Source organism: Tasmannia lanceolata, unplaced genomic scaffold (assembly GCF_043159265.1).
Source record: "Tasmannia lanceolata isolate RefF3 unplaced genomic scaffold, GAP_Taslan_0.1 ptg000007l, whole genome shotgun sequence".
NCBI lineage: Eukaryota > Viridiplantae > Streptophyta > Magnoliopsida > Canellales > Winteraceae > Tasmannia > Tasmannia lanceolata.
Genome location: NW_027518684.1, coordinates 10,614,601 through 10,642,498, shown reverse-complemented (window position 1 = coordinate 10,642,498; position 27,898 = coordinate 10,614,601). Strand labels below are relative to the sequence as shown.

At 39.2% G+C, this 27,898-nt stretch overlaps 2 protein-coding genes across 4 annotated transcripts; one reads left to right on the top strand and one right to left on the bottom strand.

The window, feature by feature from the left end:
- Positions 1-685: 685 nt before the first annotated feature.
- ACR12 (ACT domain-containing protein) lies at positions 686-13,318 on the top strand. Of its 2 annotated transcripts, none has more exons than XM_077385155.1 (10): positions 686-892; positions 5,237-5,291; positions 6,169-6,288; positions 8,260-8,354; positions 8,786-8,870; positions 8,969-9,028; positions 11,657-11,712; positions 12,300-12,405; positions 12,475-12,543; positions 12,998-13,318. In XM_077385155.1, exons 1-10 carry the CDS (start codon positions 738-740, stop codon positions 13,058-13,060), a joined length of 864 nt encoding a protein of 287 aa, XP_077241270.1. In that variant the 5' UTR covers positions 686-737; the 3' UTR covers positions 13,061-13,318. The 2 variants fall into 2 exon arrangements, with proteins under 2 accessions (XP_077241270.1, XP_077241269.1); XM_077385154.1 differs by having other exon boundaries at positions 6,166-6,288.
- A 1,445-nt stretch (positions 13,319-14,763) lies between these two features.
- Positions 14,764-26,801, bottom strand: LOC143881846 (uncharacterized). 2 transcript variants are annotated; one of them, XM_077385152.1, is made up of 5 exons: positions 26,598-26,801; positions 24,176-24,429; positions 23,862-24,073; positions 22,987-23,251; positions 14,764-15,329 (listed from the first exon to the last, which is right to left on the bottom strand). In XM_077385152.1, the coding sequence occupies exons 1-5, from the start codon at positions 26,656-26,658 to the stop codon at positions 15,033-15,035; spliced, it is 1,089 nt and encodes a 362-aa protein (XP_077241267.1). In that variant the 5' UTR covers positions 26,659-26,801; the 3' UTR covers positions 14,764-15,032. The 2 variants fall into 2 exon arrangements, with proteins under 2 accessions (XP_077241267.1, XP_077241268.1); XM_077385153.1 differs by lacking the exon at positions 26,598-26,801 and adding an exon at positions 25,462-25,597.
- Positions 26,802-27,898: the final 1,097 nt, after the last annotated feature.

Sequence of the window (27,898 nt, the reverse complement as noted above, 5' to 3'; positions counted from 1 at the left end):
AAATAGCCCTAAGGAAGCGAAGTGTGGTTCATTATATCAATAACTGAAATAGTCCAATTGATGATTTTATGGATACATTTGTCTCCATGTGGTTGCTTGGGATGGTATAAAAAAACCATGAGGGCCGCTTCATGGTGCTCCGCAAAATCAATGATCTTGATTTGACATATATACCCCTGCGGGCCCATAAAAGGTATCATGAAATTGCCTTTCAACTACTTTGTTAAAAAATGGATTCTATCTGGTTAAAAAACGGAGTATATGATAGCTACAAAGAAGACAAGAAAGATGACTAGATCAATCGGGCCTCATCTTTCTTAGAATAGAATGACGAAAATACTCTTAATGCGGGGCTAAATCTTCGATAGGGGCAATATCCAATCTCCGTTCGTCTATTAGTTCCCAGTTCTTCAGCGCAGGTGTTTGTGTGAAAATTTGACACTAGCTAAGGATATTTTCGTCATTAAACTTTGGACAAGGGTATTTCCGTCATTTCGACCAAAACGGAATCTCATCTTCCAAATGGCTCCAAATCGGACGGATGCATAAGTCCACTACTCCAAATGCGTCTAACGTGGCATCCACGCGACGACACTTGGGACCCACCACATGATGGCATTTGGATGGATCATCCGACGGTTGAGGTGAGAGTGGGTATAAAAGGATACAATCTCTACATAAATCAACAAGTTTCAGAGAGAGAGAGAGAGAGAGACAGAGAGGGGGGAGCAATTGCCATGGCCATCGCGAACGCCTTTTCCGCTTACACTCTCCCCCGATCTAGGGTTTCCGACCTAGGGTTTTTCTCTCAAGTTCCTTCTTTGGAATTCTGCAAGATCTACAACGTGCGTCATGTTTATGCTGCTTCGGGATTCAGATTCTCCAGAGAGAGGCAAGACAACTTTCTGATTTATGTTGTTTCTTCTAGAATGCTTTTCCCGTTTTTGCTGATGATGCTGTTGTTCGATAAACTACGTTTCAATTGAAATTGAGGATTAGATGCATCCATGTTTGCGATTTTTTTGGGGATTCAAATAAATTTGGCCGGTTAAGTTTGAATTGCGAAAATAATCCTGATGATTGCTATTTTTTTTGTAAATCGAAGACGTTTTGTAAATCGAAGACGTTTTGTGATGACTAACTGACGTGATCCTGTGACATGAGATGTTTCTTGAAATTTCAATTTATATGTTTTGATATTTTCGGGTATTTAAATTGTTATTGTTTTTCTTTTGGTTTGAAGTGAATTTTACTGATCATCTATATAAGGCAATGAAAAATTAGTAGTGTAGTAATTTTGCATGATCTTGCTGCTGTGAGATATTGCATTTGGAAACTGGATATTTTGATTTATGTTTCCTCTTTGGGGTGAAATTAGATGATTGTATGGTTGGGAAACTATACAATGCAACTGAGGGTTTGAAGGGCTAAGATGCGCTAGGTCCCGCCTTCTATCTGGTTCTGACAGCAAGGAGATCACCTTGGCCTGTGACCTGTGCTCACATACAAATGTTAAGGACCACCCAGAGTAGGAAAGAGTAGGAACTCCGGTCTCCTGAGGAACCCTTTGAGACTCAAGTTAGGCGGAGACACCAGAATAAGAGCTGAACACAGCTGAACACAGAAGAGAGAGAGAGTCACTTGGGGGCTGGTGTTTGTGCTCTGATCATGATGGTTTGGAGAGGAGGGGAGTTAGCCCAAAAGCCTTGGACATGGAGTGGAGGGTTCCCTTTTATAGGTGGAGCTCCGTGTTCCTGGGCGTGATATGATAGTGACGTGATAATGCATCTGGTGTAGGCCTCGACATTAGCGTGGTACTGCAAGGTGGAATTGCAAGCCCGTGATGTGATGTTGACGAATGAGAGGCGCCCTCTCCTATGGCGGGAGGGAGATGCCGTGATCTCGTACGACGGGGTTGGAAAGCACCTGGAAAGCACCTGGATCCTCTGAAGAGTATCTGGATCCTGTACGGTTTGTTGCTAAGAGTGGCGTGATGGGACGTTACGTGATCTTCTAGGTTAATACGGGTGATCTCGCCAGGTGGCGACATCATGAAGGAGCCTCGGGGGTTCTCCGCCTGTCGGGAGGTAATCCTCATGAGGTGTTACCTGGGCGTAAGCCTTCAGCTCCGAGGGTCCTTTGCCCAGCCAGCCATGCGGCTCCTTGCTCTGTTGGGACTGGCGGTACTCGACGTTATAACTAGCCGAGTGGCTTCGTCTCACCCTCATGGGTGTAGCCACTTGTCACCACGCGGTTGGAAGTCCGGTTTTACCCCAACACATCTCAATCATTTTATTATTAATCTGAACATCGGCCCTAAACAGAGACCATGTTACAAAGTCATGAATCTTCCCTTCTTCCGAAATCTCTGATTCAGCACAGGCATTCAAGAGTGCGAAGAGTGCGTGAGCTCCGGCACGAAAACCTTGACCCAAGACATCGATGGCTTCCTTAATCTTCCCCTCTCTACATAACCTTATCAGATCTTCTCTAGGGGCGAGAAGATAAGGGGTTGGACTCTCGACTTTGGGCTTGCGGTTCTGGTCTTGAGCCATTGGTTTTGATTGTCGCTTGTGGCAATGCCTCCAGTTCGATTATTGGGGATAGTCATTCGGCTAGGGTCTCGGGGATTCCACTGGTTTTGATTTCCGTGTTGAGCGACACCACTGTCGGGGAAGGAGTCACGTTGGAAAACCCTAGGGTCATAGCCTCAAAGGGATAGGGCCGCTGATAGCTAATTGGGATGACAAAGGTGCTCATGGGGAGATTTAGAGGCATGTCAACATATACAATTTTAAGGGTTTTGTGTGATTTGAAGAGGGAGAGAGAGGGATTCGAGGAACTTACCTTGCAGAGAGCAGCGAGAATAGAGTTTCCTGCTTGTAGGAATGTCATGAAAGAGATCATCTCTCCAGGGAGAAGGGAAAACCCTAGCTTGTTTTCCGAAACCCTAGATTTATGTTTCCTCTTTGGAGTGAAAGTAGTTTTTCATTTCTTGTTTTAGTTGGTAAGCCTGCATCTAAACCATACCAATGACTTTAAAATCTTTTTGAGAGTAGTTGTACTAACTACATCTTCACAGAGAATAGGATACATCCCAAAAACTTCGGGTTGAAGCTCACTTCAAGGTTGCCAACTAAGCTCCAAGCGCCAAAGGCTTACTGATTTAGGACAGATACAACTTGGTTTCAAATTCGTTTCAACCTATACAACTTGTGTTTGAGCTAAATGAAGTCTTGAAACCAACCATGTAACCATGCAAAGACAGAGGGAGACGGATATTAAAGTACCCATGAATGCGCACATTACTCGTAGTTAACTTGGCTCTTTCATTCAAAATAAAACATGGCTGTAGAGGTAGTTGGGGCTCTACACCATCTTACTCCTACATTGGTCAAATTGGATGGCAAAAGAGGAAGAAGGATAGGGTATTTAAATCCATAAAAAAATCATGCTTAGTATGTCCATATATACTCACAAAGGAAAACTGTTTCTGGCCCAAGTTCCTTTTTCTTGTTCTTGGCATGAAAACCTATGATTTGTGGACACAGACACGTTATACGCGTGCTGACACATATACGGAGTGTTGGACAGGGCAACCCCCCAAAATTTAGAAATAGGGACACGCCCACATATACAAATACAAGATAGGGAGGTTGGTGTTTCCTTTTTGTTAATAACAACAAAAATGCAGTAAAATTAAATTTTGAGAACAACATAACTTCAAATAAAATATTGGGTGTTGACCAATATTCATTCATGTAACATGTTGCATGTCTTCTACTGAGTAGCAGACACTAGTAGAAGACATGTTATATGCCTAGCTTGCGTACATGTGAGTGTAGCAAAGAACCTATTGGGACCCGCTTGCATACATGTTGTATGTCATCTAGTACGTTTATTACATATAGATTACGTTTATTACATATAGATACAGCATACAGTTTGCCTGAAGGCCCATGCCCTTCAAAATGAACTCACGAGTAGAGGCCCATGACCAACATACATATCTTCTCTCTTTCTTGAATAGCGTCTTGTTATTTTTTCAAAAAAAATAAAATAAATAAAAATAAAAAATTTAACTCATGCATGCGTACAGACAAAATATATTATTAAAGTAGCCATGGTCCTCGGAAACATGTGCTAAAAATAGCACTGTAATCCACTGAATTGCACAAGTACATGAAACTTGAACTTAAGTTGCATATTGGCAATGACAATATGAGGGAGAATTGACACTGGTTTGTATTATGCATTTGTTGCATTTTTCATTATATATATATATATATATATATACCTTTTTTCACGGAATAATTTTACTTTGTCCTAAAAAATGCAATCAATATAAGGAGATCCAGATGAATACTGGTTTAGATTCAGGTTCTTTAATTTCTATGTTTTATTCATCTTCCTTCTCTTCTGTCACCATTTTTTAAAACACATGCTTCCTTGCTTCTAATCTCATGCTATAACATTTAAGCTAAGATTTTGTCACTCGAAGTCCTGCTTTAGCTTTTTCTGAACACTTCCCATGGGATTGATTTTTTGATCCTCACTTGTTAACTGGTAGGGCAAGTCTCAACTACTTCTCGATGTTTAGTTCACCACCAACTAAACCAGTAGTTTATGGATACTGGTGCATCTGATCATATGCAACCTTCAAAGAAATTCTAATATCTATTGATGGCCACGTGATCCTCTTGGCAGGCAATCTTTTATATTTTCCTTTTATCTGACCCCATTAGTCATTCTTTAGCATTCAATGTACTATCTTTTGATTATTGAATACTTATTGATTTAGTAATATTGTACCTGTATGTAATCTGAGAAAGTATTTCCATTTTAAATTTTTAACTTACGAAGTGATAATGTTGAAACTAATGCTAATGCCATATGTTTTTGCTTTGACTTCTTATGATTCAGTTTTATATAGACATTCAGATTATGCACTCGTTCTTGTATGACCTTTTAAATTTTGAAAGAGCAACACCAAGGGTTTGGAACTTTGGATGGATCTGTGATGATTTTTATAATATTTAAACATAGGATTGTGATCACCTGGTAGCTTCTGTAAAGCATCTGATCTCTTCCAGTTTTTTTTTGTAGATGCACTGTGAATTGCGGTAGACAGCATTCTGGTTTTATATCATTTCTACTTCTTTGAATGGAATAATATCTTTTCCATATACTTGTGCTTATAATTATCATTGCTGCATCTGCTTAAACAATGTTACAGGAGTATTTGCCAAGCTTCTACTGATTCGGCAAGTGCAGTGGGATCGTTCTCTATGGTTAGTGACAGCTTGTCCGTTTGGTCATATTCATATTGAGAGAATCATTTGTCATACTCTTGTTTTTATTTTTTAATGAAATTTTTCATACTGTTGTATTTTTCTGGAAGGTGAAAAAAAGGTTTTTGGCTTCTGGTATTTCTTACCATAATATTTCTGTGTTGTAGGTTAGAGTTTTAATACACTCACTCTTTCAAACTGGTACATTATTTGCACATGAGGCTTGTACCTAGATAATACTTTCATTTTACCCTATCTTCTAAATTCTCATCTATAACTCCTGTTAACAGGATTCAGTTATGAAATATTATCTTTCTTTACCATTCATATGTTAAATGGTTTTTGCTCAAGTCAGGTGGCATTGTATGACCACTATATGCAAGAAAAATTTCTTTGCGTACAAACCTTATTATCCCAATCATTTTTTTAAAGATTATTTCAGGACTTACAGGGCATTTCCAATGAATTATAATATGTTGAGTCATAAGGCATTCATAGATGTGTCCAGTATGATTGTCATTTGAAAATCTTTGCTTGAATAAATGTAATATTACTTAGAGAATCTTAGCCTTAACCATTCAAAAATAAATAAAATAAAAATAAAATCTTCGCCTTAGAAGTGTAGTACTACAGCCCATCATTATGTGTAAGAGCATGCCTTGGAGTTTGAAGTATGATTATTTGCATCTGATCAAAGCATGTCTAATTTCTTAATCTCTCGTATTAATTTTGGGCAGCTCGGAAAGATGCGTGCCCGCATCTACTTTTTTGTCTGCACAGTGCTGGCATTTATTGCTTGTGAATAATATGAATAATATTTGTTAATGGATATAATTTCATTTGCCTCAAGTTTGACAAGTGATTTCAATGGCAGAAGTCTGACCAGGATGCTGATTCTGTTCCCATGCCAATCATCGTGATAGACCAAGATTCAGATTCTGACGCAACGATTGTACAACTAAGCTTTGGGGATCGCTTGGGGGCTCTTATTGACACGGTGAACTGACTATGCAAAATCCTTTCATTTCCTTGTTATGAAAAATATAGAACTTGCAAGTTGTAGCATTTAAATGGCTCTGTTTATGTGGTCGTAGTTATCACATCTTCAATTATAACCTGGACCACTTAAACAAAGGTGTAAGTCTTGAATACTTTAGGGCCTGTTTGGTTGACAGAAAAATGGTGGAAAACGGTGGAAAGGAAAAGGTGGAAAACTTCATTTTCAAAAAAAAAGAAAAGAAAGAAAAGGTGGAAAACTTGCGTCCATTTTTCACTGTTTAGTTGTGCCTGGAAAAGGATCCGGATGAAAATATTTTCCTCCTAGGGACGAAGCCTTTTTTCCCCATCCTATAAGATGTTGTTTTGTTTTCCAGGAGAACTTGTACAATATACGCCACCCAAAGATTTCTTGGTGGCTCGCAAGCCACTTGTTTGATGCACATGCGAGGTCCAACTTTTAACCTTCTTTTGAGGTTACATTGGGATGCCATATGGACTTCTCTCTGCACCAGCTTGTATGGGCATCATGTTGGCACTATCTTCCCTAGTCGAGATCATTCAACGCAAGGTGGCATCATCCACATCCATTCCAAAATGGACGGTCAACCACGATTGTTAGATAGAGGCCTGTTAGATCATTAAATCTATAATCAACAGGCACATCAATCCTATTAGAACTACAATCTATGATATGCAAAGTGGCATCACTGCCATCCAATCTAAAATGGATGCTCATATCGATGCAAATGTTCAGTCAACTCTACTTTCGGAAGCGAAGGCCATGATATCACTAGATCTACGATTACGAGGCCTTATTAGTAGATCAATCATTGGTCTATATGTGGGCCCCACTTGGCTTTATATGATATATTATTGCTTAGTATACATGCGAGCCCTGTTGATTTTCTTGGCCATTGGGCCCTCATTTAGGCCCCATTTTACTTCTATGATATGTTATTACTTAGTATACATGTGACCACTGAGTCCTCCCTATCGGCCCCACTAATAGATCACTCATTATTATAGTTGTTGGCTCCATTGGTTTTTGGCCTTTGGCCCATATATCTTTGCTCCACCAGTGAATCACTCGTCATTATACATGTGGGCTTCACTATTATATTACCATTCAAAAGAAAAAAAAAGATTTCCATGCGGACTCCATTATTTTTTGGCTGTTAGCTACTTAGCTCCTCTATGTAGGCCCCACTAGTAGATCACTTGTTACTATATATGTGGGCCCCACTAGCCATGTTATATTTATATAAATGCTCATTTTCCTTTCCCGGCAACTGCCATCCAAATGAGTGAATCCTTTCCTTTTTTTTCTTTCTTCATGTTTGGTGAACCAGACTGCTAATTTTTTCCTCAATAAATTATACGAAGGAAAATGTTTTCCGGGAAAGTCTTTTCTGCCAGAAAACCTTTCCTGTCAACCAAAAGGCCCTAAGGGGAATTTTTCTTGAAGAGCTCCGCTACATAATGGACCTTCCTCTCTAACATTTCCTTCAATCTGCCATTATTTGGTTTTTCATATTGTGACCATTCTTGCGATGGGCATGATTGATTGATGTATAACCAACAACATTTGGGTGCTCTGCTCTGTATTTTAGATCCTCAACTAGGTATCCACCTGCAGGATGCATCAAAAGGATTTTTTAATTATTATTATTTTTCAATGAAACGAGAATTGTTTGAAATGTAGATCTTTACAAGATAACAGCTCGTACATTGTGTTTGCACTTCAATATTGACGCTCAGTTTCACACTTTGATCATGTGCTTACAGAAAGTGTTGCCTTTTTGAAGGCTTCTTGTCTTGTCTTAGCTATGTTTCTAAAACTAGCTATTGGTTGAATTCTTTCATGCATCTATATGTCAGAATTAATGTTTCTAAAACTAGTTATTGTTTGAATTATTTCATCTATCTACATGTTGGAATAATTCTTGATGTCTCTGGGTTTACCTTGCAGATGAAGGCCCTCAAAGATTTAGGCTTAGATGTGGTTAAAGGAACCGTTACCACTGAGGCATCAATGACAAAAACAAAATTTTTCATAACACAACAGTGAGTGCCCATTTTATTAGTTTTATTAGTGCCCATTTTATAGCTAACGATGATCTGATGGAGCCTTAAAGGCACAATAATATAGATATGACATGCTTATCTGGATGACCTAGGCACTACACCACTAATTCAGAATATAAATGATATAAGATGCACTCAAGTACCATTTCAAAAATAAAAATGCACTCAAGTTGCTGAAAATCTTGTGGCTGGTACTGGCATGGAAATACATTAGCTGTTAGGCTGGGCTTGTGTTTATGATATTGATTATTAATTATTGAAATATTGGATGAACAAATATGACATCGAAGTGACATTGTTGTGGAAATCTTTATGCATTGGGTCACCATTTTATAATCTAGTCTTTTTTTATATCTTAGGTACTTACAGCTATTTATTCTTATTTAAGATGGATTTAATTTACATGCTAGGGACACTGGGCGCAAGGTTGAGGATCCTGATATGTTAGAGAGAATTCGGCTTACAATCATTAACAACCTGCTAAAGTATCATCCAGTATGACCACTCAATTTAGTATCTTTACTCTCCTATTCTTATCTGGTAGCGATGCATTTATTTTATTTGAATTTTACGATCCTCTTTTTTCTTCTTAGGAATCTAGCGAACGGCTGGCAATGGGTGAGGCTTTTGGAATAAAAGCACCACAGAAGAAGGTCAGACTCTTCATGAAATTTTTCGTATCGCATTTTCCTTTTCATGCCAAGCCTACTTCTCATAACTTCAATTGTGCTCCATGATGTGGATTATCATATTGCTTTTCTTGTAGCAAAGCATCTATACTTAATGTCTTTTCTCGAATCACTCATCTAGAGTGATGTCTTTATACAAATGTGGCAGCTCCAAAGCACTTGTTCATCTAGAATAAGAATATTTTAAAAAAAAGATATTTAAAAAAAAAATGATGAATCCCCTTTGAAGAAAAAAGATATTTTAAAAAATGCAGCAACATAGCCTGATGCTGCAGTTCTCTGAAACCTTTGTCAACATTTTAACTCATCTAGTGTACTAGCCCTATAGTTTGAATGAAGAGCTTATTGAATGACTTTTAATGTTCAATTTCCTCGATCAAGTAAAAATGTCTTTTACGCAAATGTAGTCTGTTTGGATGCCGGTAAGGGTTTCAGGTGTACATAAATTTTAGTAGTAATCAATTAATGGGAAATCGATTTCAAGAGATACCTTAATAGTTAACTAGTTGAGAAAGTTTGTTCAATGGAGTTTAATTGCCACATCATAATAAATTGATTTTTATTCTCCTTTTAAGCATTTTCTAGATGAATGTTTTTATTGAAGTCATTAAGTCAATAAAAACATGATGATAATGGACTGATGTTAGAAGCATCCGAAAGGATAATCACCATCTTGAAATTCAGTTGTACTATTTAGAGAAGAATTTTGTGTGCATGTGTCACACAACATAAACCAGTAGAAGACATGTTACCAATGAAATGAAGAATACAGGATACACACTCAAATAGCAGACACTTGAGAGGTGCAATCTTTATTTGCAGAAAGCTAACACGATAGAAATCAGATTACTAGGTGTACAAACAACCACAGCATGAAATACGTTAAATAGGATATCTGTAATGGCAATCCGACTAGATTCTTTATCAATCATATCGACTCTGCGAGAAAGGAACAGAAGGGACAACTCTAAGTCATAATCACAAATGAGTCCTTTGCAGTCTCTAACATGTCAATTCCTACATAGCTAGTGATCATTGCATTCCAACTCACCACATCTCTCAGCCATTTCATCAAAATGCCAATCAGCAACACCAATTCTTTCCGCCATTGCCACCTCTATCTTCTCCATTTTCCCTTAATATAATAAAGGGAAGAGATCCCACCAAAGAAGTGCATTGCCGCCATCTGCCTCGGCGTCAAGTCATCTTTTTCCCTTTTAATGATGTGGTAAATTACATCTCTATAACACACTTCCATTCACACCCTTCATCAAATAGAAAATGTAAATCAGACCTTCCATTCACACCCTTCATCAAATAGAAAACGTAAACCTGACCTTCCATTGACACCCACTTTAACAAACTCAAATTCACACGCATCGTCAAATCAAAATAGTGTAAGCCTTATCTATAAGTAGGCTGGAATAGTTGTCTTATCCTCATCAGCTCAGCCGCAGTAGACTCCATAGCCTTGTCCTTAGCTTCTGCACTTGACATGACAACTGCCTTCTGCATCTGCTGCTCCATGAGATTAGGCATCCACTTAGAAAGAGACAATATCTTGTCATGGACCTACATTTGTCTAGATGTCCTGCCCAATCAATGTCAGACACCTCGATAGACCTCTTAGAGGGTGCTTTATAGTGAAGTCCATGATGAAGAGTACTTCTTAGACACCTCATGATATGCTTGGCTACATGCAAGGTTTCAGATTTCAGTTTCGGTATGCATCTCAGTCGCGGCGGGAATGGACTGCCAGTTTTGGATGGGAATTTTGGTGGAAATCGTGTAAAATCACAAAGTTGTATGGTAGGTAAGCTGGGATTGAACCTCCGACCTCCAGGTTGAATACCAAAGCCTTGACCATTGAGCTAGAGGCTCAATCCCTTGGGGGCCAATTTTTGTCTGCCTTGATCTTGAAACAGTACTTGGTTCTTGTCACTACCTGCATTTGTGCTTGAACCCACTGAGAGAATGCCAGTCATCTGCCACCATGATCAAACATTGAAAGCTTTCTGGAAATGATTAAGTACATCTTTTTACCAGTCGTCATGTTGTTTGGAGGCTAACATCTTATGAATAAGATTCCCTAGATTGGGTTCTTCTATGCATGCTGTTGATGATCGATGATATGTTCTGGAATTGAGGTGGCAAGGATAGTGTATCCCAGTTGGAAAGAGAACCACTTGAGAAATAAAACGTGGATTAGGACTATGAAAGAAATCTAATCCACACCAGTAGAATTAAGGAGGCTTCTGTCTGATCAATAACATTCCTGCTAGTTCTAGATTCTGATCCAAGTTGCCGCCTTTGCAATCTTCCCTTTTTCAGCGATAAAATGGAACCTGCAACCTTTGCAGTCTTCCCCTTTTCAGCGATAATATAAAATGGATACTGTGTTTAACTTATTTAGATACCTGATGATGTCTTTATTTGTCATGTAGTTTAATTTATATATTGTAACAATGGTTTCTGAGTGGAATGTCTCAAGTCTTTATTATACACTAGCATTTTCTGCACATTGTTTTAACTTCTTTTACCTTGTGTTTGGCACCAAACGGGATCCTGACTTTCGTATCTTGCTATGAACAGCTTGATGTTGACATTGCAACACATATAGAGGTTAAAGATGACGGACCTAAGAGAAGGTCTGCAATTGTTAATGATGATTATGTGTTACCTAACTAAATTGCTTATGCCCATTTAATTCCACTGCTGATCGTGCATTATTTTTAGTGGCATGATGAATTGAATGGGAGTAACTTGTTCTATATTAGATGAACTTATTCTATATTAGATGGATCTTTGTACATTATTTTTGTCAAAAAATGTCCATACAATCTTATAAATGGTCTCCCCTTGCTTCAAACAAATAAATGTTTCACTGGTTTCCTCTTTGTTTTTCTTCTGTACTTTTAAGACAGGTAAGCATTAAGCTTAAACTGACCTCTGATTTTTTTTTTCTTTCCATTTTACAATATTATTATATTCATCATGGAAGTGCAGTAGCTGGCGGTCCGCCGCCGCGGGGGGGTGGTCGTTTGGAAGTAGCAATATCCACGTATCATAAATAACCCAGTTTGTTCATCGAATAAACACTATTCCTCTTTTTGTTTCCTGTGAATCATACATCTAGTCTAGTTAATAAAAGGAAATGCATTGATTTCTGCACCCATGAGCAAAATATTTGATAGCTAGGCCTATGCTTCCATTTATTGGCTTTTATTTTTGCCAGCTTGCTTTATATAGAGACAGCAGATCGACCGGGACTACTGATGGAAATCATCCAGATTATGGCAGATATCAATATCAATGTGGAATCAGCTGAGATCGACACTGAAGTATGTCTGCAAAGCTTCTTATTATCATTTTTAATTGTCTCATTAATCCTTATTTCTGTTTTATAACAGGGTTTGGTTGCCAAAGATAAGTTCCATGTCAGCTACAGAGGTGCAGCATTAAACAGTTCCTTATCACAGGTAACTATTTTGCAACCAATTGAATTATCAGAAAGAAATACCTAGGCCCTGTTTGTTTTGGAATTTGAGTACCGATTGTGAGTTCAAAACATTAGAGCTAAAATGGTGGGTCCCAATCTATGCATGGGTTTGGTAGAGTGGTGGGGCCCACCCAATCAAAACATGAGGTGTTAAATGGTCGGACTCACCCCATCATAGCATGTAAAATAGTGGTCCCCACCATAATGCTGAGCTGCAGAAATTTGCAATAAGAGGTAAAAAGCTGAAAACATAGGGAACCCGGGGGGGGGGGGGGGGGGGGGGTGGGGGTGTTACTGCATTTCTATGCCAATAATCAGTTTTGGACCACAATCTGTTCTCAAAATCCAAAACTAACAGGGCCTTAGAATTGTCAAATTTTGTAATACTGATAGTTCTCAATAATCATCTCAAATTTTGAACTATAAAAATGCAGGTCTTAACGAACTGCCTGCGTTACTACCTTCGAAGACCTGAAACAGATGATGATAGTTACTGAAGACCCAAAAGAAGGTGTACATTGCTGGAGACCTGCTTACACCATTACTCAATCCACGACACTGATTTTGGGTAATTACTCTGGCAATTTCACTTATTACCAAACACTTTCCAGCATAAAGGCATTACTCTGTTCTTTGCCCAATCTGTACATATTATCACTTTACCTTCTTCCTTGGACTCCTTAAAAAGGAAGAGGTTCTCCTGATGGATTGTGAAGCAGTTGTTTGAGAATCAACAAAAAAACGGTGTTTAGATATTCCATCCTTTGAAAGAACCAAGCTGCAAAAAAAGGAAAGGATTGTTTTGAAGCAGTTGTTTGAGAATGGATAAAAACTGATTATTGGGCAATTTTGAGTCCAATAATCAGTTTAGGACTTAATTGATTCTCAAAATCCAAATAAACATGCCCTAAGATTTGGCCAATGGTTACTTACTTACTTGCAAGACTCATAAAGCTTGACTAAGACCACTGCATAAGGGAATGTTAGATGCCACGGGTGCTAGGGGTGCAAGTCAGGCTGGGTTGGGTCGGGTTGGGGCCAACCCTAGCCCAAGCTGGGGTAGCATTCCCTCAACCCTAACCCAGCAAAATCCGAGTGTCAGGTTGAGAAGGGTCAATGCTAACCTAACCCTTAGCATCTCTACCCCATTTTTCCAAATCAGGTCGAGTCAGGTTAGGTTCGGGTTGCCATGAAAAAAAAAAAACCATACCCTAAGATTTTGAAATTGCCGTCTTGAAACCGAACAAATTCCCCCCTGCCCCGTGGTTGGCAGGGTAAATCTGCCCTTTTAAGGAAAAAGGCAAAAAAAAGAAGGAAAAACATTGCTATCGTGTGACAATCATGATAAAATTAGGACGGGTCGGGTTTGGGTCGGGCCTAAGGCCTCATCCCGAGCCCAATCCAAAATTAAATTGCGATGACTTTTCCCAACCCTAACCCAACTCGAATGGGTTAATCCAGAGCCATGCTACACTCATAACAAATGCTCTCTATTTAAATCTGGTCAAGGCCTACCCATTGGCAAAAGAAAAGTAGTCTTGGATCAACCAATGTCTAGGTCAAGCTCCATTCATATGCCTCAAAGGTTGGATCCTTTTGCAGAGTTTGTTTTCAGATCCTACTTTCTAGTCTGGGTTCTAATACATTTCGAATTGGACAGTACATCCGAGTGTCCTAGGTCCTTTTGTTGGGCAGTTAGACTGTAGACATAAATGAACGAAAATATGTAGGGTGTTTTCATACATTAGTGCCCTCCGCTCGGATCTAAGACTATCATAAATAATTTCGGACCTTAGCATATGGATCCAATGGACACGGATCTGATCCAGCTGTTGTGTCCAGATTATGTCCATTAACCTTCGGAATTTGGATCCATTGACAGCCCAAATTACAGGCCATTTAGACTATTATAAACTAAAAACTCACAGCCACTGCTAGAAAGGCAATGGGTCGCAGGCAAAATGCTGTCAATAAAAGAGAGGGGTATGGATCGCAGGCTATGGATCGCAGGCAAAATGCTGTCAATAAAAGAGAGGGGTATGGAATATGAGAGAGAGAGAGAGAGAGAGAGAGAGAGCCAACAAACTCAGCTCAACTGGGGTAAAGCATTTGGTGATTATGAAAAGCTATAATACCTATGAACCATCATTCCATACCTCTTTGTGGAGAGAGAAAAGATGTTAAATGCTGATGACTCGTGAAAGACATAATAATACATCAAAATCATCTTATTTCCCCAAGGCATTTTGGCCCAGAGAACCTAATTAGAGTACACAAAATCCACTTTGTCCATAATTATTTAAATTCTACCACCATTAAGAATTAGTCTGTAAAGTTACAGCAGCAGAGAGAAATTTCAAAGCAAAACCCAAAAATAAAAGGCTCCAAAAGGAAGAAAAAACTACTAAGATGAAGAAAGGACTAGAAAACAAAAACATTAACTGACCTCAGCTAGTTATCTGTATAAAGCTACTGTTCTCCAAGTAAAAGTGCCTTAACTATAACATCACTCAGACCATCTGCAATTGTGACCATGTGGCCAACACCAGGAAGCTCGTGATACTGAATCCAGGGGAGGTTTTTGGCAATGTAACGCTGCGGGGTAACCGGCACGATCCAATCCTGATCACCATGCCATAGGTGGACAGAACCTTCATTGTTAGGGAATGGGTTCTCTAGATCCATTGGATCAAACTCCCATTTCCCAAAACCAATAATCATGTCTAGATGAAGGCTCACAAAATCACCTTGCTGTCTTATCTGTTCCTGAGAATGTGAAAACCAAGTGATGAGTTATCACAACCAAAGTGAATGTCACAGTTTGAAGAAAGAGGATGCAGTATGGGTGTCCATCCTGGGAGTTATTGATACTTGTTTTTTTAATAGATGAACATCCCTAATTTTTTCATTTCACCCTCATTAAAGAAAAAAAAAAAAAAAAAAGGGGAGAGAGGGAAGAAGCTTGAGCTGCTGCCTCCACCACCACCTCTCCCAACTCCGGCCATCCTCCACCACAACCCACCTTCTTCTACCTCCAACCCACTCCACCGAGCCGCCACCTCCATCGGCCGCGACCTCCACCATTGCAGCCACCCAAAACCCATTTTACCCACAACCCACCTTCTTCTACCCCCAAGCCACTCCACCGAGCCACCACCTCCATCGGCCGCGACCTCCACCATTGCAGCCACCATCATCAACCTCAAACCCGAAACCCAAAACCCATCTCCAGCACAACCCACCCAAACCGCCACCTCTGCAACTCCACCACAACCCACCCAAACCGCCACCTCTGCAACTACACCTCCGACCCCATCTCCGGCCAGCAACCCACCGGAATCCGAGCCGCCACCTCCTCCGTTCTATCCCCCCTATTTTTACCTCCAAACCCCTCTCCACCCCCATCTCTACCCAAAACCCATTTTCGAGCCAAACCCACTTCGAAAAAAAACCCAAAATCCACCCACCACCACCTCCTCTGTCCATCCCCCACTTCATCCCCTCTACTCTTACTCCCCTCGAAACCCACTCCCAAGCTCAGACCCTACTCCATCTTCATCTCCACCACGATCCACCATTTTCTACCATCAAACCCATTTTTCAACCTCCACCACCAGCCACCTCCATCTCCGATCATGGCCATCTCCATCACTATCTTCATTTATTTCCATTTGTTTCAGCCAATACCACTTCAAAACCCATTTGATTTCTGCTAAGTTTTTTTTACGGAAACCCCAATCCTCTGATCTTCAGCCACCATCTACACCCAAATCACTTCACCCAATATTTAGAGAAAGGGATTTTTCCAAGGAAAAATCAGAGAAAGAGCTACAAAAGGGATTGAGGTTTTCAAGAGGGGAGGTGTTTTCATTTTGCTGAAATGACAGAGGGAGAAAGGGGAGTTGCAGAGGGAGGAAGAAATTGTCCATGCTTTGCTGGTATGTTCTTGTTGACTGTGTATAATGCTCCCCCTTTGTCATTTTAAAGAAACTTATGGCTTGGGCCGTTGATTTCTGTTAACTTACCAACTTCTCCGATAGCTTAAGCTGTTGGAGAAAGGCATTATTTATTTTTTATATTTTAACACTCCCCCGCACGTGTGGCCCACTTGGCAAACATGTGGCACATGTGGTCTCACTTTGGGCCGACCATCGCATGTGGATTTTTGCTATCCGGGAGGTTTGAACTCAAGACCTTTGGCTTTGATACCATGTTAACTTACCAACTTCTCCAATAGCTTAAGCTGTTGGAGAAAGGCATTATTTATCTTTTATATTTTAACAATTTCATTTATGCATTTATATCTCCTTTGCATTCTCTTCTACAAACAGATTCTGTTCAATTAAAGCTTGACCTATTTCATTTGTTTTGCAAAACCAGCCATCGTGTTCCTCCTTGGTCTTTTCTTTGGTTAGTTGGTTCAGCTCCTCCTAGGGGAACCATTTTGGTCCCTTGGTAGTAAAGGGGAATATGGGGTTTTGTTTTGGGAATTAGTTTTCTTGCTTAGGTTTGTGATTTCAAGCCCCCACTGGTTTCCTTTCGTTTCTCCTCCCGACTATGCTTCAGTGTTCAAGATTTTTGTAGGATTTCTGTGATCTTCATCTGCTCATGGTTCCTTAGGAATTTCAGAATAATCTTTGTCTTTCGAGATCTACACCAGTTCTTCGAGATTACTCTTTTACTCTTTTTCTATGATCTTCTTCGAGTCTAGGGCGATCCATTGATTTTAGGAGCATTCTGCCGGGTTTAGGCTATGACGGAATATATCTTGAGCCAACCTTTTCCCTTCCTGCCTTAGAGTCTTAGCAGGTTAAGGGATTTCTTCCTCTTTAGAGCCAGTCATAGAGAGTTTAGGAATCTGTCCTACTATCCTAGGGTTTAGGAGTCTGTCCTACCCTTGTAGAGTTTGGGATTCTGTCCTATCCCTTCATAAAGTTTAGGATTCCGTCCTTCCATCTTTCAGAGTCAGTCTTCAGCATATGAGTCAGTCCTTCAGTCTTTCAGGAGTCTGTCCTATCATCATAAGGGTTAGGATTTTGTCCATCCCCTCATCAAGTCATGTGACTTTATCCGCTCCTGCAAGGTATAGGATGCTGTCCAACCCTTGCAAAGTTGTGATTCTGTTCATTTCTCCCGCAGAGTATAGGATGCTGTCCAACCTTTGCGGGATATCTGGAGTCTATCCTACCCTTATGATGATAGGATTCTATCATCTTAAGTCAAAAACATTAAAAACATCTGAAAAAACAAAAAAAATCTCAAAAATCTCGAGTCATTAGGAGTAGCTAGGAAAATCTGGTCCGAACTACGGATGACTTGATCCCTAGCTGAGGGGTACGTAGGCAGCTCAGGCGTGTAGCTGGCATCCTGAGTCCAGTCACCCTTTTTTTTTACACCATTTTACAAATATTTTTCTCCAGTTCCGTCCGAACTACGTTGGCTTGATCCCTCTCCGCAGGGTACGTAGGTAGCTTGGGTCCACCCAAGTTCAGTCAAACCTTTTTAATAAATATTTTCAAAGATTTCAAAACAAAAGCTAAAATGGGCAAGGATGGTGATTGCCAGGTCACTCGGAGCCCTCTTTTCATTCCATTTTCGATTTACATCGTGATTTTCCGGTTTCCATCGGTTTTTTGACGTTTTATTAGGTTTTGGGACGGGCGATGACGTAGCGTGGTCCCTTTACAGGGATTGTCCTCGCTAAGCCCAACGATAGGTCATGACGATCGCGAGACTTGTCCGATCTTCAGCAGATTAGGATCGCTGGGCTTGATTCCTTTTGAATTGCCCTCTGAGCCTATCGTGTGTTCCATCTTCTTTCCTCTGGCATTTTTGGTTCTCACATGCCGTTGATTTTCCGATTTCTTTCTCTTCTTACACCTTTTAACTTGTTGTGTGCTTATCTTAGATTTCTCATGCATTCTAGTTTGTTTGTTCTTCTAGCGTGTGATTGATTGCCATTTTCTTAGTCTTATCTCTTGCATAGGCTCGCATGCTAGTGCGTTTACTTTACTGCTTTGATTGCTTAGCTATAGCGTTTATCCATTCATCTTAGCTTGATTATCTGTCTAAACTTAGATATTTGATTTCCTTATCTCATTATATCTATCATTATCTGCTTAGCTGTAGCTATGCATGCGATTGTTTATTGCTTTCTTAGATGTGATGAGTTAGGATTAGATGCGATGAGTTAGGATTTGGATGTTCATTTTCTTTGCCCATCCCCGGGTCATGCATGCTTAGATAGACGTTTTCTCGGGGATGATTGTTCCCATTTCACATGATTTTTGCCCAAAACTCTTCAAAGTTTATAATAAATGGCATAAGAGACCAGGTGCTTGCACTTGGGCGAATTGGGGGCGCCTAACCCCTTCCCCATTCGTCATCAGGCACGGACCTTTTGTATCTCTGGTTATCTGTTGCGACAGAGCACAGCATGGGATCCAAGGCCCACTTCCTTGGATGACGACTCTTTCTTTGTTTAAGGTGCGTCTCGAATCCGGGCTAGTCCTCGAATCGAGAGGTATCTCACTTTACATCGCCGCTCATGCTGTGAGGGGCACTCTTTCGTGAGTTCCTTGGTGGATCTCTCCTTCACGTGGATGATCCTGAGACTCGCATGGGGGCTCGTCCCCCCGCCTCTCTCGGATCGGGGTCCACAAGTACCCTCGGCCAATGTTTAGGGACTCGATAAGCCCATTCGGAAATTGGTAACCCCATTTTGATACTTGATAACCCCAATCCTAGAGACTTGAAAACCCCCTTCCAAAACTCTAGTACCCTCGGCCAATTTTCAAGGACTTGATAAGCCCATTCAGAAATTGGTAACCCCATTTTTTATACTAGATAACCCCAATCCCAGAGACTTGAAAACCCCCTTCCAAAACTCTAGTACCCTTGGCCAATTTTTAGGGACTTGATCACCCCATTCGGAAATTGGTGACCCCATTTTTTATACTAGATAACCCCAATTCTAGAGACTTGAAAACCCTCTTCCAAAACTTCAGTACCCTTGGTCAATTTTCAAGCACTTGATAAGCCCATTCGAAAATTGGTAACCCTACTTTTGAGAGTTAGTAACCCCCTTCCAGAGAATTGATAAACCCCTTCTGCTACAAAACCTCTTGCCTATAGCAACTCTTCTAATGGCATTATAATTCTGCTCATGATAGAAATAACAAAAGAAATGGATGTTGTTTTCATTAAATGTGCTTCATTTATTACATCCCAATTTGTGTATTACAAAAAAAAAAAATTTTAAGTTAATCAAAAAATGTGTAGCCATCCATTCATGTATTACATCAACTTTTTCTTATACAACCACTTGTCTTCCAAAAAAGTGAGTGAAGCGATCCATGCATTATCTCCAGAACTCACCCTAAAAAACAAATCGCTTAAACCTTAAACAAGATAAATCAGAAACAAAGGAGTGAAAAATAGTGCAAAACCCTAAAAAAGAAAAGAAAAACAAAACCTAAATACAAAGAGATAGATGGTACGAACTCAACATTCAAGTTTTCAAGATTTGCAAGCAACAATGGTGGCTGAATAAGGAGGAAGATGACTAGTAGGGTAAAAAATAAAAAAGGTGATAATGGAAAAGTAAAAGAAGAGGGAAGAAGGAGAAAACAAGGTCAAAACGTGTTGTAAATGCCAAAGGGTATTTTCGTCCAGCTTTTACCGACAAGACCTCTTTTGTCCCCCGTTGATAATTTTTGAAAAGCATGGGTCCTGTTGATAATTTTGCCTAATGTTTGTCCCCCATTGATAATTGGTCCTAAAACAAAAGCACAAACCCCCTTGTACTCGTTTTTTTTAATGATAAGAAAAGGAAAGACTATTCCCTCTTCATAGGTGCTATAACTGGTCCTGCATAGAAGTTTCTTATTTCTACATGTAATAAGTCAGCCGAGTTACAATTGTGTCCTAATTGTCAACTTGGCAAACTTTGTGAAATTTCTTTTGCTTCATCTAATACTCAAGGTTTTAAATTACGGTTTCAGTCATCAGTGAAACAGAAACATTTTGGTTTCTGCATGAAATTTCAGCCAAAATCTTGTAAAATGGCATAAACATTTCGGTACGAAATCACGACCGAAATCTAAGCAAGATTCTTCACCACTGATTTTTTCCTTCTATTTTTTGTCTTTTTAGAAATATTTTAAAGGAATCTCAATGTTCTCTTTTCTGCGAGTGGAGTTGATTTTTGTCATATGTCAGAAACTTTATTTTTTTATCTGAAAAGTTGCGAAATCCTGAAATTTCAGACAGAATCTGGTACTTTTCCGATTCCAGGTGGATTTTGTTTCGTTAGCAGCCGAATTCGGCCGAAACGAAATGTTTCTGCTGAAATGAAAATACATGCCAATAATATATAATATAAAGACCTCATTTCCTTTTTTAGCTTGTGCATTCTAATGTGACCTTACACACATTGGTTCTAAATCTTGTTCATGTTGTTATCTTTGTTAATGATTATTCTAGGTATACTTAAATTTATTTTATTCATAATAAATTAGATCTGACATGGGAATTAATACACATCTCGGCTACTGCGACAATTTTGCCATGAGAAGGGCATTTATCAGCACTTTCCCTGTCTGCAATCTGCATACTCCATCTTAGAATGGGTTAGCAGGATAGAAAAATCGCCACATTATCAAGGCTGGCCTTTCCATGATTTTCTACTCCGGGTCTCCAAAAAACTTGTTAACTGAAGCTTTTCATACATCCGTACATGTCATAAACATACTATCTTCAGTCGTGGTTGACCACCCCTCTCCTACATAGGTTTCTATTCGGTATAGATCCTGGTTATTCTTAGGTCTATATGTGTGTGGTTCTACACAGATTCTCTTTAGTATATATCTTGATTACTTGGCTTCATTCATGGGGTTGCATCTTCTATGTGCATGTTCCATCCTTCCAACAGCAGAAAGTGCATGTTCCATCCCCTAAGTCAGTTAGGTGCATCTTTGTGGGATATAGCAATGATTATAAAGGATGCAAATGTTATGATCTCTCCACAGAAAAGATACTAATCTTTCGTCATGTTTCCTCTATTGAGTCATTTCAACGGCCCACCGAAGATTCGATGTGAATTCAAGAGGAAGAGTAGTTCATCTAGAGATGCAGGATCCAACATACCATCTACTGCCACATTGAGTTCACATTTACACTTATCTTATCCAACCATGTGCTAAACATTATCTGTCAGTGCCAACATGGCCGAAGTATGCTTTAACTTTTCATGTAGGCAAGACCATTGATGAGCCATTGACATTTTCTGAGGCATCTACTAATGATAGATGGGAAGAAGCCATAGTGAAAAAAAGGCGACAGAAATGTAATTGGTTTCAACTGGGTGTTCAAGGTAAAGCAAAAGCCAGATGGAACAATTTATAGATATAAGGCCACACTAGTCGCATAAGGATATAATCATGTATTGATTATGATGAAACCTTTACCCCTGTAATTAAGAACACCATCATCATATTTATTCTTGCACTAGCTAACTTGCACAACTAGACCGCCAATCAGATGGATGTGAAAAATGCTTTCCTTCACAAGTCACTAAAAGAAGAGGCATACATGGAGCAAACAAAAGGGTTCAAAGTTGCAGATTGACGTAATTTTGTTTGTAGACTTACCGAAGAGATTTATGGACTCAAGCAGGCTCCTAGAGCATGGTTTAATAAGCTCCAGCAAGCTCTTAGGAACAGTGGCTACAAGAGAAATGAAACTGATAAACTCCCCTTTAATCAAACAACTTGGACAGGAATGGTGCTGATTTTGGTGTATGTGGTGTATGTGGATGATATTATCATTATAAAAAAGTGACAGTTCTGAGATACATGGTATCGAAATACCCTAAAGGGACCTTTGATATGAAGGAGCTAAGACAACTTCAATATTTCCCAGAGTGTGGAGATTGAGAGAACTAAAGAAGGAATGAAGTTGTCATATAAGAAGTATGACACCGATCTACTCAACAAGTTTCATATGACGAATTGCAAACCTATTAAGGCACTAGCAATGTACAACATGAAGGCAAACCCAAAAGAGGGCAACAAGGTCTAATACATTCTCACTTCTCAAAGTGTGGAAGGAGCACTTCAGAACCTGACTCTTACCAGGCCAGATATCACCTATGCGGTGAATCAGGCATGCCGATACATGAAACCAGAGAGGAACATTTCAATGAAACCAAGCATATTATGAGAATTCTAAGAGTTACTCGTTACAATGAGCATGAAACATATTCTCCAACCAAGCACTGTTCCTTTGAAGGAAGTTTGTCATCTGTATTACTCATAATTATTCATTGATGTTATTAGTTGCTAGTTCATTATTTTGTTTCCACATTATAATATATTCAACCTAATGATACAAAAATATGTGGGTCTTTGGGGAAATTAGATACCTCATAGTGTCTTCTTTCCATGAACTGGAGAAGCAGCTCTTTATCTTGGGGGGAAAAAATCTCAGGCTTATGAGATATGACTGAAGAACACGGAAACCACTTTTGAGTATTCCACCAGTATGTTAGCCAAGGAGCGTAGTGAACAACTCGAACTGCCCATTGGTCAGAAACTGGTTGCTGGTTGTATGCTTCTCTAGATAAATTGGCAGGAAAACCAGGCCACCAATAGTTGATAACAGGGGCTATCAGTGCTGCTCCTGCAAGCCTGTCAGTATTAAAATATCCAACATGAGATGAGACAAAATAAAAGAAACCTTAAAAGGAGGATTTTGATATGAGAATAACCCTTTCATATGGGAACAACCGAACAACAAACTTGAAAACTCTATAAAGACCAAATATCTTGTATTTCTTAAAAGAAAGATATGTTGCTATCTCATGTTAAAAAATGAACTTTCAGCGTTGGGTGCTCTGTTAAATGAGTCAATTGCCAGAACATGGAAATCACCGAAAAACACCATTCCAAGATTCGGAATTACCTCATTCTTTCATAAAATGGAAATGTTACAACTACTACTATAAACCAAACATTAATTACTTTTCTGCAATTAGTGATTTAATTGGAGGAGCTTCTCAGTGGGTTCTGCCAATTCTGAAAATCAAGGTACTTGTGCCACTCACACTCTTAATGAATGAGAGAGAGAGAGAGAGAGAGAGAGAGAGAGAGAGAGAGAGAGAGAACAACAGAAGAAAACCCGTACATTTTCGCACTTCTAGTTCAAAATTACTAAGCAAACGGTCAAGTTCGCAGTACTTGAGACTCTTAACAAAAATAGGGATGAAGGAAAAATAGAAAATTGTCAGCCACATCATACCGGTGAGGGATATATTTGAGGCAGGTCCAAACAACCTGTCCTCCCATAGAAAACCCAATGACATAGAATTTGGATCCAAGCTCTAACTGGTCAGCAAGGTCCTCAATATCCAAAGCCGTGCTTTTCAGAGTCCTTTTCAAATTTGGATCGCTCTCTCCATACCCTGCTCTGTCAAAAGACACCAAATAGATTCCTAATTCCTCGATCACTTCCTGAAATCCACGACACAATTAGCCAACACACTCCAACTGACAAGAGAGAAATCAAAACACCCTGATAATGAATAAAATTGATTACTATAAAACAGCTCATACCGGGGAAAATAGCAATGGTTCATGTCTGCAAGAGCCAAAGCCATGAACATAAACAATCTTATACTTGGCTTTGTCTTTTGAGACACCATGTTCTTTGTAGGCCAGATGCCTTCCATCTCTGAGCTTGACTCTAGGTGCTGTAACAGGAGGGCCATTTGGAGATCCGCAGATCTTAGGAGGGGGAGGTTGAATGGTCTGATATGCCCATGCAAGTAAACCCATCAGCAAAACCACTGATACTTTTCGAAGCATCCCTGAAATGTCAACTTTACATCAAATCCATCTCCTTAAAATGGCGAAACCATAGTTACAAGGGAGGGAAATGGCGAAACCATAGTTACAAGGGAGGGAAATGAATTCGGGAAGTGAAATGTGAAATAAAAATGGGAAACAAAGAGAAAAAATAGAGAGAAAACGAGAAATGGGAAAACAATTGAAAATCGCATGAGAAACACATTTGAGAAACGTCTTAGGAAACACATTAGAAACATTTTAGAAACGATAGAGAAATACAAATAAAAACCCATAAAACACAAGGAAAATACAAAATATATGTTCTTGTAAATTTAAAATTTCTATTTGAATCTATCTTATTTTTATTTTTTATTACAATATTTGCTATTGTTTTCCTTTTTAATATCTATTCCACAATTTTTTGGTTTTTTTTTTTCAAAAAGATTTTCAGAAGTTTCACACATGTTCCCACACGTTTTACATATGTTTTCTACGAGTTTTCCATACGTTTCTCAAGGTTTCACACATGTTTCACATAAGTTTCTCATATGTTTCCCATGTGTTTCGGTAACATTTCTCCCATTTTTCCTATTATGTTTCGGAAACGTTTCCAAAATGTGTTTTAGGGGAAAAGAGTTTCCCACCCGCCCAAGAACTCTTCGCTACTGTGGTCAAAACATAAATATGGCTAACACAAAACCAGGGTTACATGTTAGATAATCAGTGTACTTTCCATCAAAATCATTCACTTTTCCTACCAAGAATAATACTCAAATACTTGCACCAAAATAATTCCCACAAGGTAAATCAAATGGTGAATAGAAAACGACAAAGTACGGAACTAGGGCTGCACAGGTCTTACATGGTTGAATATGTTTGAAGTTCAAATCGAGTTCATCTCTAGAAAAGCTTTTAATAAAAATACAAAAAATCTAACTTTTTAGAAAAACTAGGAAGCATAAAACTAGGACTAATCTTTATGTGACTAAATCTGAAGCTTAAACTAAAATCAATATCATGGCCAAGAATAGTGAAGTTCATATCAAAATTACCAAGTAAACAAACTGTAAAAGACAGCTGACAAGCATGAAATTGAGGGTTGATTAGGCTGACAAGCTACAAAGTTGGCATCAAATCATTCATTTTGTAGCATGGCTGAAACTTGAAACTAAAATATTTCAGACTTACATCACAATTGACTTTATAAAATGCTAACACAGAGAGGGGGGGGGGGGGGGGGGGGGAAGTTGGGGGGGTTGGTGAGATGAGAAACAATAAAGGTTGCTAATTTGAAACTAAGGCTGGAAATGTGTGAAAAAACACTAAAAACTAGAATGAAATTCATATGTTTTTTCAAAGTTTGAATAGATATAAATAAAGTGAAGGTTAAATTAAAATCAATCCCAAAAAGGTTAAAATCAAAAGCAATGACCATGAGAAAAGTAATCTTGAACTATAATAGCACCACTGTAAAGAATCCAATTACAATAGAAAGAAATTGAATGGAAAAAATGCATAAAAAGATTTAAAAAAAAATCATTTAGGCTTGAAAAATGGTCTAAAAATCGAATTTACATAAAAACTAACTTTAAGAAAGCTGACAAACAAAAGAAAGAGAAGGCTAACTAAAACTATGGCTTGAAAAATGTCTGAGTAACACTAAAAGTCAACAATGACCATGCATTTCTATAAGAGAAAACATTTCCTACACACTTGTGTAGGTAAGTTACCTACACACTAGCTTAAAATACAGTGGGGGCCCACATTGTTTGGGTGATCCAAACCATTCATTTGAATGGTCCTCACATAGATAGGGTGTCCACAAAAAATCAGATCCATAGGATCATCCCAACCATTCAAACTATGGAGGCAAAAAATGGACTAATTTGTGAAGGTTTATACACGTCCATTTTACCTCCACAAATCGTAGGGTTGGGATGATCCTATGGATCTGATTTTTTGTGGACACCCTATCTCTGTGAGGACCATTCATCATCCCAACACAAGTGTGTAGGAAATGTTTTCTCTTTCTATAAACCATGTGATAAAATGTGAACCATACAAGAGAAAGGCAAAAGCATAGACAAAGAAATGGGCAAGATGGAATGTGATAGTAAACTAGAATAATAATGTCATAAAGAGAAGAGTTCTTATAAAAAGAAATATGAAGGAGTAAAGGTGGAAGCACCTGAAGAAAAAGAGAAGGAGCTGCTCTGCTTAGCTTTGATCTTTCTATTTACTGCTTCCATTACTGCAGAGCTTCCTGTGGGTGTTTTAGAGTAAACCCACAAGGGAAAATGCTCTGAGAGAGAGAGAGAGAGAGAGAGAGAGAGAGAGAGAGAGATATTCAGTCCGGCCTATTTGCATGATCTAAACCAATACGCCAAATGTACAGAACGAGTGGAACGCGTTCCACCTAGTACTCCAATGCCTAGGGAGGGCCCACTTAGAAGAGAATCATCCGAAGTCCAATGCCTCTTCTGCCCACGTCTTTCTCATTCTTTTCGTTTTTGCCAGGGTTGGGATTTTCAAGCTTGCCAATGGGGGCCATCAAAATACATGAATTGCCAACTGGGGGTCACACTTCTGAAAAATTGTTAGAGAAGGACGACATGGGGTTATCAAGTCTCTAAAAGGTCTAAATGGGGTTATCCAACTCTCAAAAGGGGGTTATCAACTCTCTTTAACAATTTTTCATAAGTGTCTTCCGTTGGCAATTCTCGTATTTTGATGTCCCCATTGGCAATTTTTCCTATGTCTAATCATATTTCCTTTTACAGTTTTTCATGGTCACTAACATGAGATGAAGGAATTGTAACAAGAAATTGTGTACTGAGGGGAATCTTTTTGGGCAGTGATAAATCAACCCCCAAATATCTTAAATTGACACCTATGCGTCCTTCTCTCTCCTCAGAGTTAGAGAGAGAAAGTGGAGATAGCAAGAAACATCGGGTCGATTTATCACTCCCCATTTTTTTGGGGAAAGGATATATCCGCCCCTTTTATCACCAGGAACACCCGCTGTCAGTGTATCAATGACTAAGAGGGGCTGTTATACTTATGTCAGAAGAATTCAATGCCCCTGATTGCCACAAACACTGACAGGGGTGTTCCTGGTGATCAAAAGGGGCGGATTTATCACTTCCCTTTTTTTGTTTTCATTAAAGATGCGTAAGATCAAAAGATTAAAGAAGGCATATTAGGAACGCTAGATTCACATGATGCGCCCTTGAAAAAAAAAAGGGGCAAAGGGCGCCCCATTGGTCAAAATCTATTTAAGAGAGTTATGATTGTACTTTTTTGTGCCATCTTAAATTGATTGTGACCAATGGGGGCACCCTTTGGCCCCTTTTTTGCAAGGGTGCCTGTGAGTCTAGCCTTCATCTAGTTTTAAAAGCCTTCTTTATTGGTTTCTTTCTTCCTCCCTTTTCACTCTGTGTTGTAAGTTGTAACATCTATTAACTTTGAAACATGGAAAACAATTTGAAA